The sequence below is a fragment of the Rhyacophila brunnea genome, unplaced genomic scaffold (genome assembly GCF_057557595.1).
Source record: "Rhyacophila brunnea isolate RB1 unplaced genomic scaffold, BYU_Rbru_1.0 scaffold_6, whole genome shotgun sequence".
Classification (NCBI taxonomy): domain Eukaryota; kingdom Metazoa; phylum Arthropoda; class Insecta; order Trichoptera; family Rhyacophilidae; genus Rhyacophila; species Rhyacophila brunnea.
The window spans coordinates 348733-368089 of NW_028233276.1; the positions used below are offsets into that span (position 1 = coordinate 348733).

Consider the following 19357-nt stretch of genomic DNA (forward strand, 5'->3'; position numbering starts at 1 on the left):
CTGCCTCGAAAGATAAGCATATTTTTTTTTTTATATTACAATGATATTTTAAAATAGTTAAAAATGATTTTATAAATAATGGATTTAAATAGCATACATTATCCCATAATAAAATGGCAGATTTTAAAATAAGATTTATTATCAAAATGGCTGCTGACAAAATAAAACATGCAAAAATAATTAAGAAACAATATAGCTCATAGTATATAATATAATATGTATGTATACTTTTCATTAAAACATTGACGGCTTTTAATATTACCTGAAAAATTTTCAAAAATGCTCCCAGAAAAATGCACATAGATCGTTATTATCGTCACGATGATGATGTATAATATAAATATATTTAAATTTTACATACCGCATTAAATATTTTTAGTAAACCTATCTAAGAAATATTTAGTATTTTTTTTTCTTACATTCATCATTTAATAATTTCATTTATTTACCGTTGGATTTATAAAAAAGCGTTCAATCGCCGACCCCTGAACAGGCCGATAAAGAGACTAACTGTTTTGACTATATCCGAGAGAGGGAGATCAGTGCAATTTTTTTTTACAAGTTGACAAAAGCGTACAAACTTATATATATAATTAGTAACATCTTCCATACTATCTCAAGTCAAAAGATATACTTTAAACACAATAACAATACTTTGTTTTGTTTCAGCTCGAGTGCGCCCCTGTAATCCTCCAATGACATTAATTATTCAACTCTATTTGGAAACTCTAAAGAAATACTGTTATGTACATTTAAATATCAATGATTATTTGTACTGGTGACTTTAAAATAATAATTAAAAACACTAAAATAATATATATCTTATGATTTCTGCATAATGACAGTCAGAATATATGATACATTATATTTGTTTATTATTTATTCGATGTTCGATATTATACTAGGTATACATATAGATTATCCCAATACAAATAATCACTGAATTTCTAGTATCTACCATTGTTACCCTCTTCTGGAGATACGTTAACAGAATAGTGTAACGTGGGTCTGTATTGACCTTTGATGTAAGTATGTAGAGTAGAGTCCATTTTTTAACCATGTTCACCTGTATTTATTTGTTTACGAAAGAATGAAATTTGTATAAGGACATTCTGCGCATCTATTCTATATACAAGACTGCGATAGGCCGCTATCAGCAGCTATCGAGGGTAGTTTTTCATTTTTTGTATCTTATTGTAACAATTACAATAAATTAGTTGTAATTGTTACAATAAGTGCTATGATTTAACAGCACCTGTCTTGGCTGTGTTAAATTTTTGAGCGAGATAGACTGACTGTTTAGACGGCTAACTTATTGTAATTGTTACAATAAGTGCTAATATTTCGATACAAAAAATGATAACCTACCCTCGATAGCTGCCCATAACGACCTATAGCAGTCTTGTGTATGGAATAGATGCGCTGATGTTTATAAGAGCGCTTTTATTTATCAGATGCTGTGCTCATTAAGTAAGTCAATGTTTAATAGAAAAATTATAATATATGTATGCGAAAGGAAAAGGGCTATAAATCTAAAATATTGAAAAATGAGTTAAATATGTGATTAATCAACGCCGCTGAATTAGTGAATTTCACATAGAAACGTAAAAATTCCCATGCTTTTTCAACACTTATTCAAAACTCAATCTTCTTTTAGATCTCATGAAAAATGGTGATTTTTGACTTGTCGCCGTTTTCTTATTGCGCACACTATACTGGTATATATTTTAATATTGCCCCAACTGTATTCATTAGCTATGTAAATAAACCAAAGGATAACGTTGCAATAACAATATTTAGATAATGCTGGGATACATCGGATGGGCATTGAACATTCGTTGAAATGTTTTAAACGGAATTTGACATGTCTCAGACACGTTTGTAAGCGGCATAAAAGGAAAATATTCAAGAAATTACAGACGAGCGCACCACAACCGAAACCAACATCACAAAATGCCAACCCGATATAAATAACACTTAATGGAGCACAGGGCGCAATATCACGACTAGCCGGCATCAATATTAGTCCCATCACTGACGGCCGTATTCAAATTAGCAGCTTAACCTTTGCACTGATTCCCTCTGTTAAGCCCTGGGGGTGAAGGTGAAGTTGAACCATCACCGAGCCGAGCGAGACGGCGCCTCCGCGAGTCAGCCCGGCTTATCATCTCCAAGCCGAGCTGGTGTGGAGTATGCCCATAATGATGCAGGCGGCGAACAGGTAGGCCAGCAGTTGCTGGTGCAGAGAATTTGCTCCGCTGCTGTACTCGCTGGTCTGTGCACATGTTCCTGCAACAGTTCATCATACGTCATTATTATTCAATTAAAAATTATTTTAATTGAAACTGATACATAATACAACGGTAGAATCTCACTAATCCGACACTATATAAAACCTTATGATGCTGGATTACTGGACTAAAGGAAAAACTGGAAAATAAAAATGACATTTCCTAATGAATTTCACAAATCAGTCATGTTTTATGGGTACATAATATGTAGTAAGAAAACATAATGTTTTTTAATTGTTACCAGAATAATTCTTCCTTAATTTATGCAAAACCAAAATGTCTTCAGATAGTGCCGAATTCCACAAGTGCTAGCTTAATGAGATTCTTCTTCTTATTCCTGGTGCTACAACACTATGAAATACTCAAATGGAATAATACAAAACTTAAATCCATTGGAATTTAAATTCAAATTCCATCAAGTACCTTCGGTCGATAGTATTAATCTAACTAATAAAATGAGTACTAATTTAAACAACAAACAGGATGGGGTATATATAATAATATATATATATGACCTGTCTATTAGTTGTTATATAATATAAAAATGACTACTGACCGTTAGCTGTCAAGTTGTACGCTCGGTCTCCGGTGATACCAGGTCGGACCAGCCGACTGCATGAGGCAGCCACCAAGCTCAGCTGCATCTTAGGAGAACTCCTTGAGGCGCCTGCACCTCCACTTTGAGAGACGCTGGAACGGGCTCGCGAATTGCGTCCTGAAGAAGGGATCTCCGCGACACTAGATTCTGCAAATAAATAATAATTTGATTGAATGATAATTGTTGTAAACGTATCAAAGACGAAAATCACAATTCATGTACTATAATTGTGTAGTGGAAAAAAAATATTCTTATCTGGTAAGTAAATGATGTGAGTTCGACTCCCACTCGGTTGAAATTTTATTCTAGGATTTAGGAGGTATGTTTCTAAAGTTTTTCAAAATGTTTTTTCTTTTATTTCTTATCAACAATCGTAAAAGATGAACGTATTCTTTTATTTCTTTATTAATGTATGCAAAATGCCATATAACCCAGTATGTGGCTGTATTTTAGCAATTGTTTCACCCCGTCCTCCGAGAAGCGACTCCCCAATGATGTTGAGAGTTAAACAAAATATTACCATTAGCAGTCCCCGGCAGAGAGTATATGAAGCAATATCTCCTGGGATCAGTGGAAGCTCGTGCCGTCGGCGAAGCAACCAAATAATGGACGCCATTCTCACTCCAACTGCCATGGCATGAATAAGCTAGAAAAAGAGTAACACAACCATGTTATTATAGGCAAGTTGACTATCATATCAAAGCAAAGAATTAAGAGACAATGTGAAAGGTTCTTTTTAGAAAGCCCTAATAAAGGAAATCGCTTTCCTCTCACGCTCAGGACAGAGTGGCATTCAAACGAGAGTAGTGGATGATCCAAAAAAGTATTACTAGTATGTACAGCAAAAGCTGAAAAAAAGGCCATCTATTTAGTATGCGGTGTTTTTGCTGTTTAACTGTCATTTCTAGGAAACTTTCGACATTGCCAACGTGTATTAGGTTAATATAATTACCATGAACTATGATTAAGTAAATGGGTAAGTTATTCTATGTACATAGAAATGTTATAGGTACTACTTACCACTGGCGGAACAAGCGGATCTAAACTCCAATGTATCCTGGGCACCTGTGCATCCGATGGCGAGTGACTCGTAAGCTGCTCCCGCCGGACACTCCCGGACAGCTGGCTGGGTCGATTCTTGACCATCACTTCCACCTAAAAATGACAAAAGACATAATTAGAACAACACCCCTTTTACTAACACTAAATAAATTAGTGATATTGGAAATGGAATGGGTCCCCGGTACCCTATTTTTTTTCTAGTAAATATAATTTTTTCTAGAAATATTTTCAAATGAATATGAACTTTCCAAAAGAATTATTCTAATTTTAAATGATTTTTATTCAAGGTCTGATGAAAAGGCTATTCAAGATTTCAAAAATAAAATTCGCCAAAGAATACATGGACCGATTAAAATAAGGTGGTGCCTAGTACTGATGAGACTCGGATGAGATAGAAATATTGGAAAACACTCGGAGACAATGGGATTGTAGCATCAACTTAAATGAGTACATATATTTTTTTAGTAACAACTACAGGTACACAATATAATTTCTTAATAGATACGTAAGCGTTTTAAATATTCTATGGGTTTTTAAAGTTGTTTATTTTAATTGTCTATTTGAGACTATAAATTCGAATTTTTATACAATATTAATGAATATGGGTTGGCTATTTCATTTTCAATATGTTAATTTTTTAATTTACGAAATAGTTATTTTAAGTGTCAAATCCTACTATAACTCAAAAAGCGAAAGGTTGGGCTGACTGTCCTTTCAAACCCTTATATAATGATGATCACTCTTGTCACTCATATTGATAATCGTTACCTGTGGTTACTTGCTGTCTTCGTTTCCTCTTTTCAGCCAAGGAATCATATACGGTGTAACGGCCAAGATGAGGACAAGCTTCCGGATGCAGAGTAGCCGCTAGAATATAATTTAATAAATTACAAATTTGTTAAATATCCAGCAGGTATTTACCAGTGGCGAAGGCTCCATACTAAGCGATTATTTAAAGCCTACCTTCTAAGAAAACTATATCTTCAAGTATTTATTTCAAATTGCAATAAAAAAATATATAGAAAATTTTAAAATATTAAGAGTCATCTATTGTGTGAATTTGAATGTAGACTATGTAAATTAGCCATGTTTAGAATCAAACAAAAAATTACAAGCGAGTAACGACATCTGTTGTTTTTCTTTGAATGACGATTGTCGATTATTGACTTCATAATCGAAAATTGTTTTCTATACCTTTTATGACTCATCTCTTCGAGCAAGTCTACAAATGTTATCACGTCTTGGAAGCGTTCGAGTGACCGCCTTCCAACTCTTTTTGCAAAGTTTATTGTCTATGCCTGCTGCTTTAAATAATAATAAATAAATAAGATGATTTAAAAAAATAATGTCTATTGGGTTCAATCCGATATAATTATTAATTGATTTTAAAAATAACAAATAATTGTATCTCGTGATAATTATTTAGATTAGTTCAGTCATAGAAAAACATAATTTATATCGTTTTAATTCAGTCAGATTGTTGTTCAAAACATAGTGGTATAGTTTTATTTTGTGAGACAATTCTGTGATTTATTGTATTCTGAATGTGGATAGATTATCTTTTTTTGTACCCTAAGTCATTCGTCAGTGCTTCAAATACAAATTATTTGTAAAAATGTCTAGTTTTCCAACTGAAATTGGTCATTGCTGTAGTACAGATCAAATTTTAAAAATATCATTTTCAAGTTTGACGTTTATCCAAAAATCAGAAATTATCAAAGCTGGAAGATCAACCGTTCATTTAAATTTGCATACAGCAAAAAAAACTTATGTTAGACATTTCCACAACAATTTATATGACAAATATTCGTTTTTGACTGGCAGTTGTCAATTAAATAAACTATATTGTTGGCCATGTATGCTATTTGCCACAGATAAGTCTGCGTGGAATTATTCTGGTATAAGTGATTTGAATAATTTGACAAATTCAGTGGTAAAACATGTGACTACAGAAAAACATTTACATTCAATCGTAAATCTGGAATCTTTTGGTAAAACTAGAATCGAATTTGCCGTTGATAAACAACAAAAGGCAATTGCTAGAGTACACAATGAGAAAGTCGACAGAAACCTTAATATAATGCGTAGATTGATAGATACAACAATTTTTTTGGGTAAACAAGAATTATCTTTTCGAGCACACGATGAAAGTGAATCATCAAATAATCGTGGAAATTTCATAGAATCTCTTCAATTTTTATCATCTTACGATTCTGTAATTGAAGGACATTTTAATTCATTAAAATCTTCATGCGCCTTTTCTGGATTATCAGGTGAGATTCAGAATGATTTAATTTCGTCAATATCATCCGTAATTATTTCAGAAATTAAGGCTGAAATTGCAGAAGCTAGTTTTGTTTCTATAATGATAGATGAAACACCAGATATTAGTCGCCGTGAACAGTTAACAACCATTTTGCGATACGTTTCAAATAATTCTGTAGAAGAACGATTTTTAGGTTATGTAGACGTAAGTTCAGAGAGAACTGCCATTGTTTTGAGTTCACATGTATTCTCCATATTAGAAAAGTTTAATTGTAGTGAAAAACTGGTAGCGCAAAGTTATGATGGGGCTGCAGTAATGTCTTCAGAATTAAACGGAGTTCAATCAAAAGTTCGAGAAAAATGTTCTATGGCCATATTTGTACCGTGCCATGCTCATATTTTAAATTTAGTTTTATCTAGATCCGTTGAAAATGTTGCGGAATGTAAAAAAATTTTTGGACACATTAATAAATTAGTGAGTTTTTTTAATACATCTACAAAGAGAAGTGCATTGCTCAATGAAATAATGGATCGCCGTCTTCCAAGTGTTGCATCGACCAGGTGGCACTACCACTCTCGTATACTTAATGTAATACATTGACATGACCCGGCTCACGGCTAGCTCAATAATGCTACCGGGCCGTCACTGAGGAGACTAGTGATGAACTAGAAGAGGTGGATCTCCTTTGTAGTATCACAACTTTTGAATTCCCGAATAAAACTCTCAGCTGGTGTGGTGCCGAATTTATCCAGGTACCAGAGTTCACGGTCACACAATAAGGTTAACTGTCATTGTTCCCGTAATTAAATCTCATTAAAGTATCAGTAAACTATTTATTTGTTCACTATAGGATCTCTGTGAAATCTTTCACAAATTCCCAAAAAGTCACACCTAATTCAGAGAATGTATACGCAGATATTCTTTGGATATTTTTAATTCATGAAATATTTTCCCATAAGAAAGAAAATATAAATTATTCTTTGGTCACGCAGTATTAGGTTTATAAAAGAATAGAATTATTTTATTGTTGTTTATAAAGTTTATTTATGTTCACAGTGTATTTACAAATATTTATTTGTGTTTACAGACTTGTTTACAAAAGGTTTGCTTAATGTTTACAAATTTATTTACTAAAATTTGTTTTTATGTTTATGAATTTGTTAACTAAAATTTATTTTATAATCCCGAAAAGATTTGTAAAATTTATTATTACAGACTGAGTTTATTAATTTGTTTTTATAAAACAAATCCGATCGCGTAATTTATCTCGATTACGTCACCTCGTATGATGAGTAATGAAAAATAAAATTAATCCGCGAGCGCGTCACTATCGACAGATACGTAGTATTCGTGCTACGTTTTAGCGGCCGACGTCACTACCGACAGATACGTGTTATTCGCGCTACGTTTTGCCCGTCGAAGGGGACTTACTGGTACGTAGGAATCGCGAATGTACTGAGAACCGTGTCCCACAAGCTCGCAGAGAGGTCTGCTGCTTACTGAAGATCGCCGGTGAAGAGTGTAGAAACTAATGATTTTACGGGAAAAGTGGTCGCCTTTTATACCCTTCGGATAGAGGTTTAACAGGAAACAGTCCGTAAGGGATAGCAGATGTATATCTTTTTCTCACGGGATAAATTTACATATATCTCCCGTTCCTGGCAACTTTCTAATAGAGATATCTTCTAATTAAATCGGGTTAAAATTACTCTACCTTATTTTCACAAAATAAAGTTTCAATAGGGGTGTTTCAAGCACCCTCTAGAACAAGTCCCTTAAATACGCGGTGGCGATGACGTAAGCAAAGTAGTTGATTTTATATGATTTTTCGTGTTCAAACGAAGGGGAAAGTTTCTAGCTTTCCATCGAGGTATCGGAATAAGTATTCGGGTACTAAATAAGGGAATGGCAGTCTTTAAATTTAAAATGTCAAAATGAAAGGTTGACACCCACGTACTAGTCCTTTCCACCACTCTTGGCCTTTTTAGGCCAATAGAATTTTACTAAGTTTTAATAAAACTATCTGGAGCCGCAGAAAACGTTTCATTCGATATTTACCTTTCGGACGAACATTATTACGTGAAAATACTATAATATTATACTTAACATTTCAACTTAAATATATAAATGCTTAATCCTAACAAGATGTTATTTACAAGCGACTACAAATTTATTTAGTCTTTAATAGTGGCTTTTCCATAGTAATCTAAACGTAACCTTGAATCTATTTTTACCTCGCGAGCTAGCACAGCTGGGCCGTAAATTCTAGTCGGACAGAATTCAGTTAAGGTTCAAGGTCACGCGTCAATTTGTATTTTTAGTCGCAGTATTTGATTCTTTTATTTATCCAAGATGCGATTAAGATTTATTATTGTTTATGGGTAGAAACCCATCTATACCAGAATCTTAAGTTTTTCCAATTGTTACTTTTACAATATTCATTATAGTTAGCGAGTTATAGCATTAACAAAATCTATAATTATAATTACGCGTCTATAGATATAGATACGCGTTTACAGTATTTTTATAACGGTAGTTAGCTTCTATCTTGTATTGATAAAATTAGTATTAAAATTCTTTATTTACAATTATACAGTATATAAATTTATAAATATTCAATTTTCTTTTTCAATTTTCACACACTTCCATTATTGCTATAAAAGTTATTGAAGCATGTACTTGCTAAATTTTACGTAAACAATCTCTCCCATAACTTATTTTCTAAGTTTAATGGAGATTTCCCGGAAATTATTTCCAAATGAGATCGCGCCCAAATCTACGCGACGTGTCATCTCGAGGCCTGTGGTCACAGCGTTCCAATTACACTGGAGCACTCTTGATTTTCGGAGGCGAAAATTTTTTACGTAAAATTTTATTACATTTACAAAGAAAAGGTAAACAACATACATTTTACTTCCTAATACTAAACGATTACGCTACTGGCTACCTGTTCATGGTCTTTTTCGACCATTTCTTCTCTGCTTCTTCCATAGTTTAGGACCATGGGACTTATATATTCTGTTTGTACCTTGTCGTGAGGTTGTCGCACGGCTATTGAGAAGTAGAATTGACTACAAGGCTAGATTTGTATAGTTATGTCGTTAAACCATACTCTGCCATAAACACTAACTGAAGGTCGGCGTTTTTGTTCGTGTCAACATGACAATAGATCTGATTTCATAACGACATTCGAGACAATACAGAATAATTCTTCTAAATGGGATGAAGATTCTTTAACCTTTGCAGATGCTTATGATAGTAAATTTAAAGAATTTGAATTTAACTTTTACTTAGGAATATTCTCCGAAATCTATGCCCGAACGGATATTTTATTTAAAATTATTCAAAGTAGAACTGTAAACATTTCTTATTCCATTAAAAAAATTAACGAATTTAAAAAATGGTTAGAGACCGACTTCCAAAATAGTTTTAGTAATTTATATAATAAATATAAAAACCTCTGTGAACCACCAAAAAAACGTCGCAGAAATGAATTAAATGATGAGCAATATTTTAAAATCATTTTTAAGGAGGTTTGCGATAACATTTTAATGCAAATGAACGATAGATTTGTTTCATTTGAAAAATTAAATTTTTTAGAATTACTTGAACCGACGCTATTTAAATCGTTTAAACGAAAATTTCCAGATAAACTATTTGAATCCCTGAAAAACAGTTATTCTGGTATTTTTGATTCAAGTCAATTGAAAAACGAACTTAAAGTCATTTATTCTTTACCAGAATTTCAAGATTCAAATTTAAGAGAGTTGTTCGAATATTTTAAAAACAAAAAATGTCTAGTGGAAGCTTTCTCACAGACTTATAAACTAGTCAAATTATTTTTAACGCTACCGACCACGACAGCGACGGCAGAAAGGAGTTTTTCTACTCTAAAACGTGTCCACACATATTGTCGAAATACTCAAAATCAAACTAGATTATCGAATCTTTCAATTATAGCTATTGAAAAAGAATTATTAATTAAATTAAAACGTGGGCAAACATTTTATGATGATGTTTTAAAAAAATTTCTGCAGAAAAACAGACGAATTGACTTAGAGTACAAATGATCATATAGTAAGCCTTTATATTAATTACCTACTGAAATATCTTGAAGTGTTTTGAATGCCAAAATGACAACAACGGCTTTTTTCAAAGCCACCAATGATATATTTTTGGGCGTATGTTACGTGTATGAATGTTTATGAAAATACATAATTTAAACTCATCGCTCAATTTTATACCGTCGGTGAGCTATTGAAATTTCAACGATTCAGTGTGGCGTTGTCATTAGTGTGCACATATTATTATTCATCAGTACTAATATCGTAAGTATTATCTTCTTATTTCCTGTAAGTATACCTTACAAGTGTGCTATTTTTCTCTGATCTCTACAGCTTACCTCTTCCCAAAAGTCACCCTTCGCCACTGGTATTTACACATATTAACCTTGGTTTCTCCAACAATCTACTATCAAAAAATTAGTAATCAGTCAAAGATGGTAATGTCAGCTCTGACATTTTGAAAAATATATCGGTACATGAGTCGCTTAGTCGCCAAACCCGCTCTGGGCGATTTTTCAATAAAATTAGTTTTGAATGTACGTAAATGTGCTATATCGATAGGATTACCAGCCTATCGAGGTGCGAGTTTTAAATTCCGCCGTTTTGTCAAAAAATCAAAATGAACATTGACTACGAGTCACCAAATCTGTTCTAGGATAAATAACAGGTTACTAAATCCGCTCAACGTAGCCGACCAATCAGACGTCGTGATTCAAACCATGATTTTTAGCAAACGTTTAAATCGCTATACAAAGGTCACCATTACTAGCATCAACATCAGCGTAAATGCACAAAACAGTTTTTCGTGATTTACTCGAAACTCAAATAAACCTCCAGAGCGGGTGTAGCGACTAAGCAACTCATATGATATCTGAATGAATGAGAGTGCATGTACTTACTTATAAGGGTTGTATACGGAGTTGTTGCTTGGTCGAAGTACCTACACGCATCGTCAGGACTGTCCTGGTGCTTATCTGACTGCTGGACCTCGATTACTCGCTCGTCCCTCTTATGGAACATCATGCATAGATGACCAGAATTGCTGGAATAGGATTTGACACAAATTTATTATCACTCACTCTGATGTAAGTACATTTCTGTAATAATATGATTATCATAAAACGGCATAGAATTATAGATGCTAATTAACTAAAATCCTAATATTATTCATTTTACAAGAGTACCTAATAAAAAAGTCTACAATATTTTATTTTTATAATTGTCTTCTACAAGATATTTCAGGTCTTTCTATTCCATCCTCCTCGAATCAAGGTTCGGTAGAATTTTGACCAATTATTACTGTTGTTTTTTAGCCGAGATACCTTTAATATTTCAGAATCACATGCAGTGAGGAGCTTCAAGGGATTATGTTCTCGTATAGGATTACAAAAATATTCCGAGGAATGGTTTTCGCATCTCTATTTTATTAACCTGTCTTGTGAGACTCACCATTCCTGTGTGACATGAGCGACAATTTGAATTCGATTAGAGTCGGTGAACTGTTGGTGTATCGAATGGCAGACCAAACGCATCTCGTTTCCTGATCCATCTTCGTTGGATATCTGGAAGAAGAAAATCAAATAATTACATGTATTGATCCATGTACAAGACTGGTCAAGACTTTGCGGGAAGCATTCATTATACAAATTATACTAGTAGACTTGTAGACTCAGTGACTCATGCTAACTGTATGTCCTAATCATGAAATGTTATTTATTTTGACTTCTTTCATTGAGTCCTGGGCAGAGTAGAATAATTTATGTTCTCAAGCCCAATCCATGTCCACGATTTGTTGAAAGACTGTAAACGGCTATAGATGCAGTCTCTGGCGGCTTGTGATGCAATTTGTCAATGCTGTCACTTTGACATATACCTTTATAAAGATAATAATCAGACTGTTTCCATTATTTTCACAGACAATATTAATACGAAACAAAAATAGTAAATACAATCAGCAACTTGTAACATGGCCAAACACAATCTCTAATATTTTAGGTTGACATTTGAAATAAAAAAATATGAGGGAAACTGTTGGCGCTTGGCCACAGTGGTCGGGCAGGCAGTGGGACGGCAGCGGCGTGTATAATCAAAAAGACACTGTCTACAAACATTTCACGCAAGGTTATACGTTTGAGTTGCGCACGCCGCTGCCTGCCCAACCACGGGTCTAGGACGATTTGGCACCGCGAACTGGCCTCCGGCGATTGGCCTCCGTTAATTGACCGCCGGTACAATCGGACGCCGGCCCAATTGGACGCCGACCCAATTGGCCTCCGGGAGGATTGGACGCCGCACAGTTGAATTAAATGCGCAAAGGAATAGACGTACGTTACGATTTGTTGGAGTAAATAAGCAAGTCAGTTTAATATGCTTCTATCTTCTCAGTAGTTGTACCTTATACATTTCGCGCTTGACACATTTTTAATATAGATTGAGAATAATTATTATGCCTTATAATGTTTATTAAAAGAAAATAATTCTTCCCTCGCTAAAACTTAAAGATGTGCATAATCAATTAATTTATTGTCTATACATGGGTACTTATTTATATTTACAACAAATATTAAAAATAATGTTAGATGTTAGAATGAAAATAACATTATATTTCAGCGTTTTATCAACTTAATATTATAATAAAGCTTAAACATGTATATTATTATGCATAAATGCGTATTTTAAGATAGTATGAAATTACAAACAAAATATTAAGTAAGTTATCTGCTAAGTATAAATGTTTCAGTAGTTTGATTGATAAACTACTTAGGTACTGGGTGCCGGACGAAATCCCGAAGGCCGAAATCCCGAATGCTGAAATACTGAATGGCCGAAATCCCGAATGGCCGAAATCCCAAAAGCCTAAATCCCGAAAGCCGAAATCCCGAATACCAAAATCCCGAACGCTGAAATCCCGAATGGCCGGAATCCCGAAGGCCGAAATCCCAAAAAATAAAAAAATACAAACATCAATAATTGCGCAATTTTTTCAAGAGACAAAAAATCCATTCGTTCTACAAAAAGGTCTTTCCTGAAAAAAAATTGCGCAATCGGAAAAACCCATTTTCCGCAAAAAAATGGGATTTGTCTCTCTTACAAAAATTACTGGATTTCAGCGTTCGGGATTTCGGCCTTCGGGATTTCGTCCGGCACCCAGTACCTAAGTAGTTTATCAATCAAACTACTGAAACATTTATACTTAGCAGATAACTTACTTAATGTTTTGTTTGTAATTTCATACTATCTTAAAATACGCATTTATGCATAATAATATACATGTTTAAGCTTTATTATAATATTAAGTTGATAAAACGCTGAAATATAATGTTATTTTCATTCTAACATCTAACATTATTTTTAATATTTGTTGTAAATATAAATAAGTACCCATGTATAGACAATAAATTAATTGATTATGCACATCTTTAAGTTTTAGCGAGGGAAGAATTATTTTCTTTTAATAAACATTATAAGGCATAATAATTATTCTCAATCTATATTAAAAATGTGTCAAGCGCGAAATGTATAAGGTACAACTACTGAGAAGATAGAAGCATATTAAACTGACTTGCTTATTTACTCCAACAAATCGTAACGTACGTCTATTCCTTTGCGCATTTAATTCAACTGTGCGGCGTCCAATCCTCCCGGAGGCCAATTGGGTCGGCGTCGAATTGGGTCGGCGTCCAATTGGACCAGCGTCCGATTGTACCGGCGGCCAATTACCGGAGGCCAATTGCCGGAGGCCAGTTCGCGGTGCCAAATCGTCCCATTCCCCCGACCACTACGTTCTAGCACTTGGTGTAACTAACAGGCTGAGAAATTGATATCAACAGAATGTTATAATCAAAACAAGCGTCAACATGATCGAATTGGTACCTGAATCGTTGCGTGTAATTGCTATTTAAGGTAGACGATTGTTTACAATGATTGTCGTGAGTCATCAAATCTACGAGTCAGCTCGGTAAATTACAGCGAAATTAAGGTAATTACAGAGAAAATAAAAATGTCAAATGTTTAATACGCAATGGTTTGGATCATAGGCGTTGACAAATCTCTATATACTAACGAAGGGTCAAAAAAAACCCTTGTATATTTCTAGCAGAAAAGAAAGGCATAATACCCTCTTACTTATTTGTGGTATTTGATCTCATTGCGAAATGTGATTGGTAAATCTATAACAACATTCACATTATGAAAATTAGATTAGATTCAAAGTACCTACCTTAAGTGTGGCATTCCTCAGTGAGAAATGATAGGAACGAGTGTGGTCCAAGCTATGCCAGGTGTGGTGTTCCGTTATCCAAGATGGGAATCGGCACCTATTGTGATGATTATCCACTGGAAACAACAGACAACAATATATTTAGCGGTAAAAACAGTCAGGCGGAGATATATACTTACAAAAAACCCCTATTAATACGAATACAGTTAATTCGAAATTCACTGAAATATAATTTTATTACAATTTAATATAATTTTCATACATGTTTTGAAATGTCCACATATTATGGTAGGTAACGATCAATGAATTCCAAAACAAGTGAAAAGCATAATGAATTACAGGAACAGATTAATTAAAAATATACAAATACTGCATTTACACAATTATAAGACGCTTCCTTCTTTTTATATATCTTCCTTTCTTAGGCCTTTGCTTAGCTTAGCTTAGCATGTGGTCGTTGCTTTGCAAGAAAATATAGGAATACGAACAATTCTCCAACGACGAAAATTCACTCCACTTATGACATATTTACGTCCTGCAGCTCTGTTTCCGTGCCCTTCTGCTTCTGCATACACAATAACTTTTCCTTTCAATGCAACATCATAATGAAGTCGTCTTGCCGACATTTTCAACGGTAATTAGGGACCAACTCTGCCCCCACACTGTGGTGATGATTCAACACAACTGTGGAATTTTACAGTGATTGTAAGATGGGTTTGGGTCGAAATCCCGAAAGCCGAAATCCCGAAAGCTAAATCCCGAAGGCCGAAATCCCGAAAAATATAAACAATAATAATTCTCAACAACTACCATCCGAAAGCAAAAAATACTATCTTTTATAAAAAAGAAAATGCAATTAAAAATATATATTTTGACAACTGATGTCAGTATACCTACTTTTTATAAATTTGATTTTCCCACTGACATTAATTGTCAAAATATATATTTTTTCGTTGCAATTTCTTTTTTAAAAAAGTAGTATTTTTTACTTTCAGTTGAGATTGTTTATATTTTTATTATTTTTTGGGATTTCGGCCTATGGGATTTTGACCATTCGAGATTTCAGCATTCAGGATTTTGGCATTCGGGATTTCGTACGGGACCCTTGTAAGACGCCATCGATTAAGACGCACCCCGAATTCAGAGACACCAAAATAAGTCTATTGTATTATGGGGTGTCAGCTAACAGGTACATATATCTAATATTATGCGAATCAGAAAATACAATTATATGTTGGAAGAAAGACACGATCTACTAAGCTTGATACACAAACATGTTGTTTACCACAAACATTGAACTGTGGATTATTGGTAAATTTGGAAATAGATGCCCCAAGTAAAAGTATCTAAGTAACTCCCACACATGTTAGCCATTGTGACAAGTCTATTTTCGAAACATATGGTATGTCTTAATCATGTGTGATAATGAGATTCTCAAAAAGGTTGATAATACTATAGAGCAGTGGTGCCCAACCCATAGCTCGCTAGCGACGTGATTCTCGCGTATCGTTTTAAGGTGACTCGCGGCTCGCGTATTCAGATTGAATAATATAAGCCAGAGAAAAAGAAAAAACGGACATACACTTAAGTACAATTTTCAAGAAGATTGGGAAAAGAAATATTTTATTTATTTTAAGAACAAATGTATTTGTTTGATTTGCGGTTGAACAGTTGCTATTGGAAAAAAGTGCAACGTAGAACGACATTTTACAACGGTTCATAAAAAATATGGTACTGAATATCCTATTAACAGCAGTTTAAGAAAATCTAAAGTGGAAGAATTGAAAGCCACATTAGTTACCCAACAATCTATATTTACTAAGTCCGTAACTAAATCAAGGGCTGATACAATTTCTTTATTTAAGATTTGCAATGCACAAAAAACCCTTTGACGACGGCAACATAATTAAAGAAGCAATGCATGCTGCATCAGAAACATTGTTTCAAGAATTTAAAAATAAGAAGGAAACAAGGCCTGAACAAAAACGATGCATGAGTGCGAGTGAGAAAGTATTCGGCACCCTTACAATCTCTGCGACACGTGCTAGAGTAAGATAAAAGGTCTACTAGCTACAAGCCAGTTTCCAAAAGTATCGCCATTAAATCGGGGCGAAACGCTTCACATAGCGTCGACAACTTGCGAGCTCGTGTTGCTAAAATTGATATTTTTTGTGTTAAACATAAAGTCAGTGGTAAATATTTTTGGTTGATTAAGTAGAAAAGATGGTTATGTGTGTTGTCTTAAAATGTGGTAGCCGTACTGATAAGCAAGAAGATGGTATTACGTTTCATAAGTAAGTTAATACATGTTCGTGATAATTTATTTGTATTTTATTATATATTTTAATACCAGTGACCTAGTGTTTCTTTAAAATAACTTAAATTATAAATATCTTTATCTAATGGTTGCATTTTGACCGCTTAAAAATACTATATAACGTAAAAAAATAGAAAATTATATTTTAATTCTGAGCGTCTAGTGCGAGCACTTTGGGCGAGCACTAGCGAAATGGTCTATGGTCTCGAACATTTTTAGACGAATGCGTTCGCTCGCTCACAAACCAAACGCAAGACACGCGGCTTCATTTAGCAATGCAACGGGTGGCGTCTAGATGTATCTATAGTCTAAGGAAGGAAATTATTTTACCTATTGTGCTGATTTTTTCAAAAAAAAAGGTCATCGTCCTATGTGTGGCTCACCTAAAATGTTTAAATTCTTGATTTGCTCGAAATAGACTAAAGGTTGGGCACCACTGCTATAGAGTAAGAAGCTCACCTGTTGTTAGCTTCATGGTACGACTTCCCTCCGTAGTGGAAAGAAGACCATTGCATGTGGCATCTCCTGATTGGGCAATGTCATAAGTGAACTTTCCATTGTGATGATTTCCTTTGTACACGAAGCATCTGAAAAAAAAAAATTTAGCCATGAAACCTGTCCCATTAATAAAATTAAAGTTTTCCCTTTGTTCGATTACTGTAACTCAAAAGCTACTGGACCAATATTGATGAAACTTTCACAATTGTTGGTACCAACGTATTAATTAGACTTTTTTCTGGATTCTCAGTATCTCAAAAAAAAACTTCTCGACAATAATGAGTGAGGTAAGGGTGCAGAAAAGTGTGCCTAGAAATCGAACAATTTATAATATAAATCTGTCAATCTCTTCATTGTGTATATCTATTTATTTTTTCATTCCGTATCTCATGTGGTCGATCACCAGTCATTAACTTCTTCTTTTGGTGCAGTCTTCTATTGAAGGTTGGCAGCCAACTTGTATTACATATCCCCCTATCCTTAGCCAGTTGCATCAGATTCCCAACACTTTGGATTTTGAGTCACTTAGGGAGGTTGCGTATCCAAGAGAATCTTCTTCTACCTAGACATCTGCTGCCCTCTTTCCCTGCATTATGAGTTGGAGTAAATGATACTTCTCATCAACATTGACTTCAATTGAATTCAATATAATAAATAACTTGATTCAATATACCTGTAGGAATCTTCATCTGACATTCTTCTATCCTTTTGAGAAATCTTTCCGACCAGATACCTAGTTGAACCTTCCTTCCAAGTGGCCAGACAGAGCAGTTGTTCCTCTGAAACGTTATAAAAAAAAACAATATCAAAATATGTAGTGTTTTCAACTGTCATTTTTGTTAACGCAAAAATCAAACATATTTATATTACTTATTCAAAGCAAATCATCAAAGAAACCTTTTAAATATAATATTCCTACCATTTTGTCTAATTTAATGAATTATATTATAAATTTATCATTTGGGTATGCTGTCATTTTTACTGATTTGCTGGAAACTACTGTTATATAGGATAAAGCTCTTTTTCCGAAGGGCTCAATTCATTTCCATAGGTACTGTTAAGTCATCACAACAATTCTTTATAATTCTTTCGCTCTGATCATTTATGGCGGACTAATACCTATATCAAGACTACAAATGTCGAATCTTATTCCAAATGTAAACTTCTGTGGTTTTTCTGTACGAATAATCGTTGAAATTTGACACGTAAGTGTCATTTTTGTATACAAAAAAGCACATTTATTTCTCTTTTTTGAGTTTGGGTAAAAATGAAAGGCACTAAAAGTCCTTTTTTTCTTCATTTTCATGTTTTGGCTCCACCTCTACAAAAGAAGGTTTTCTTCTACATGTTTGATCAAGACCTAAAAAAAGCGGTCAGAATATATACGAAGTGATAGAAATGAAAATTACATACCATTACTCTCCGTGGACTGTAAATCAGGGCATGCCTGATACTTGAGCACCAACTTTGAGTCGTCGGTGCAACTCTCGGCTGTTGAAAGAGGGGTTCCACAGATTCCGGTTCCCCTGTAACAATATTAATAATGGATTAAATTTGATAAATAATCGAAGTAGACCAACAAAATAATAATATGCATTATTATTAAATTATTATTGGAAACAGGTAAACCAAAATCAAATAAAGATTTCTTTTGCATCACAATTAATCCACTGCTAGGATTTATCACATGGTAAATTGAAGGTCAATTGCAATGGTTTTCCTTTACTTATGCTATTTTCTAGTCGACACATCATACATTGCACTGTATCTAGGGTAAAAGGATGGAATACGAGGATATGGGCGTAGAGAGATATAATATAAAAGAAAGAGCGGGGTGGATTTTATTTCTCTAGATCAGGGGTAGTCAACCTTTTTATACCTACCGCCCACTTTTGTATCTCTGTTAGTAGGAAAATTTTCTGACCGCCCATCGGTTCCACAGTAATAGTGATTTATAAAGTAGGGAAGTAACTTTACTTTATAAAATTTATAGAACAGAGTTACAGCTAGTTTAAGCTTAATATAATAATAATTACTCACCA

General features: G+C 34.0%; 1 protein-coding gene across 1 annotated transcript in view; it reads right to left on the reverse strand.

Moving 5' to 3' along the window:
• Window positions 1–417: 417 nt before the first annotated feature.
• Window positions 418–19357, reverse strand: part of LOC147065067 (uncharacterized) — a 346553-nt gene continuing 327613 nt past the window's right edge. Inside the window, exons 5-15 of the mRNA XM_085956256.1 lie at window positions 18729–18841; window positions 17989–18094; window positions 17277–17404; window positions 14501–14616; window positions 11731–11843; window positions 11181–11323; window positions 4720–4818; window positions 3910–4044; window positions 3410–3535; window positions 2848–3036; window positions 418–2289 (exon numbers count right to left, since the gene is read on the reverse strand). Coding sequence (XP_085812382.1) covers window positions 2165–2289; window positions 2848–3036; window positions 3410–3535; window positions 3910–4044; window positions 4720–4818; window positions 11181–11323; window positions 11731–11843; window positions 14501–14616; window positions 17277–17404; window positions 17989–18094; window positions 18729–18841 — 1393 coding nt within the window. The 3' untranslated portion in view covers window positions 418–2164. The remainder of the gene's footprint in view (window positions 2290–2847; window positions 3037–3409; window positions 3536–3909; window positions 4045–4719; window positions 4819–11180; window positions 11324–11730; window positions 11844–14500; window positions 14617–17276; window positions 17405–17988; window positions 18095–18728; window positions 18842–19357) is intronic.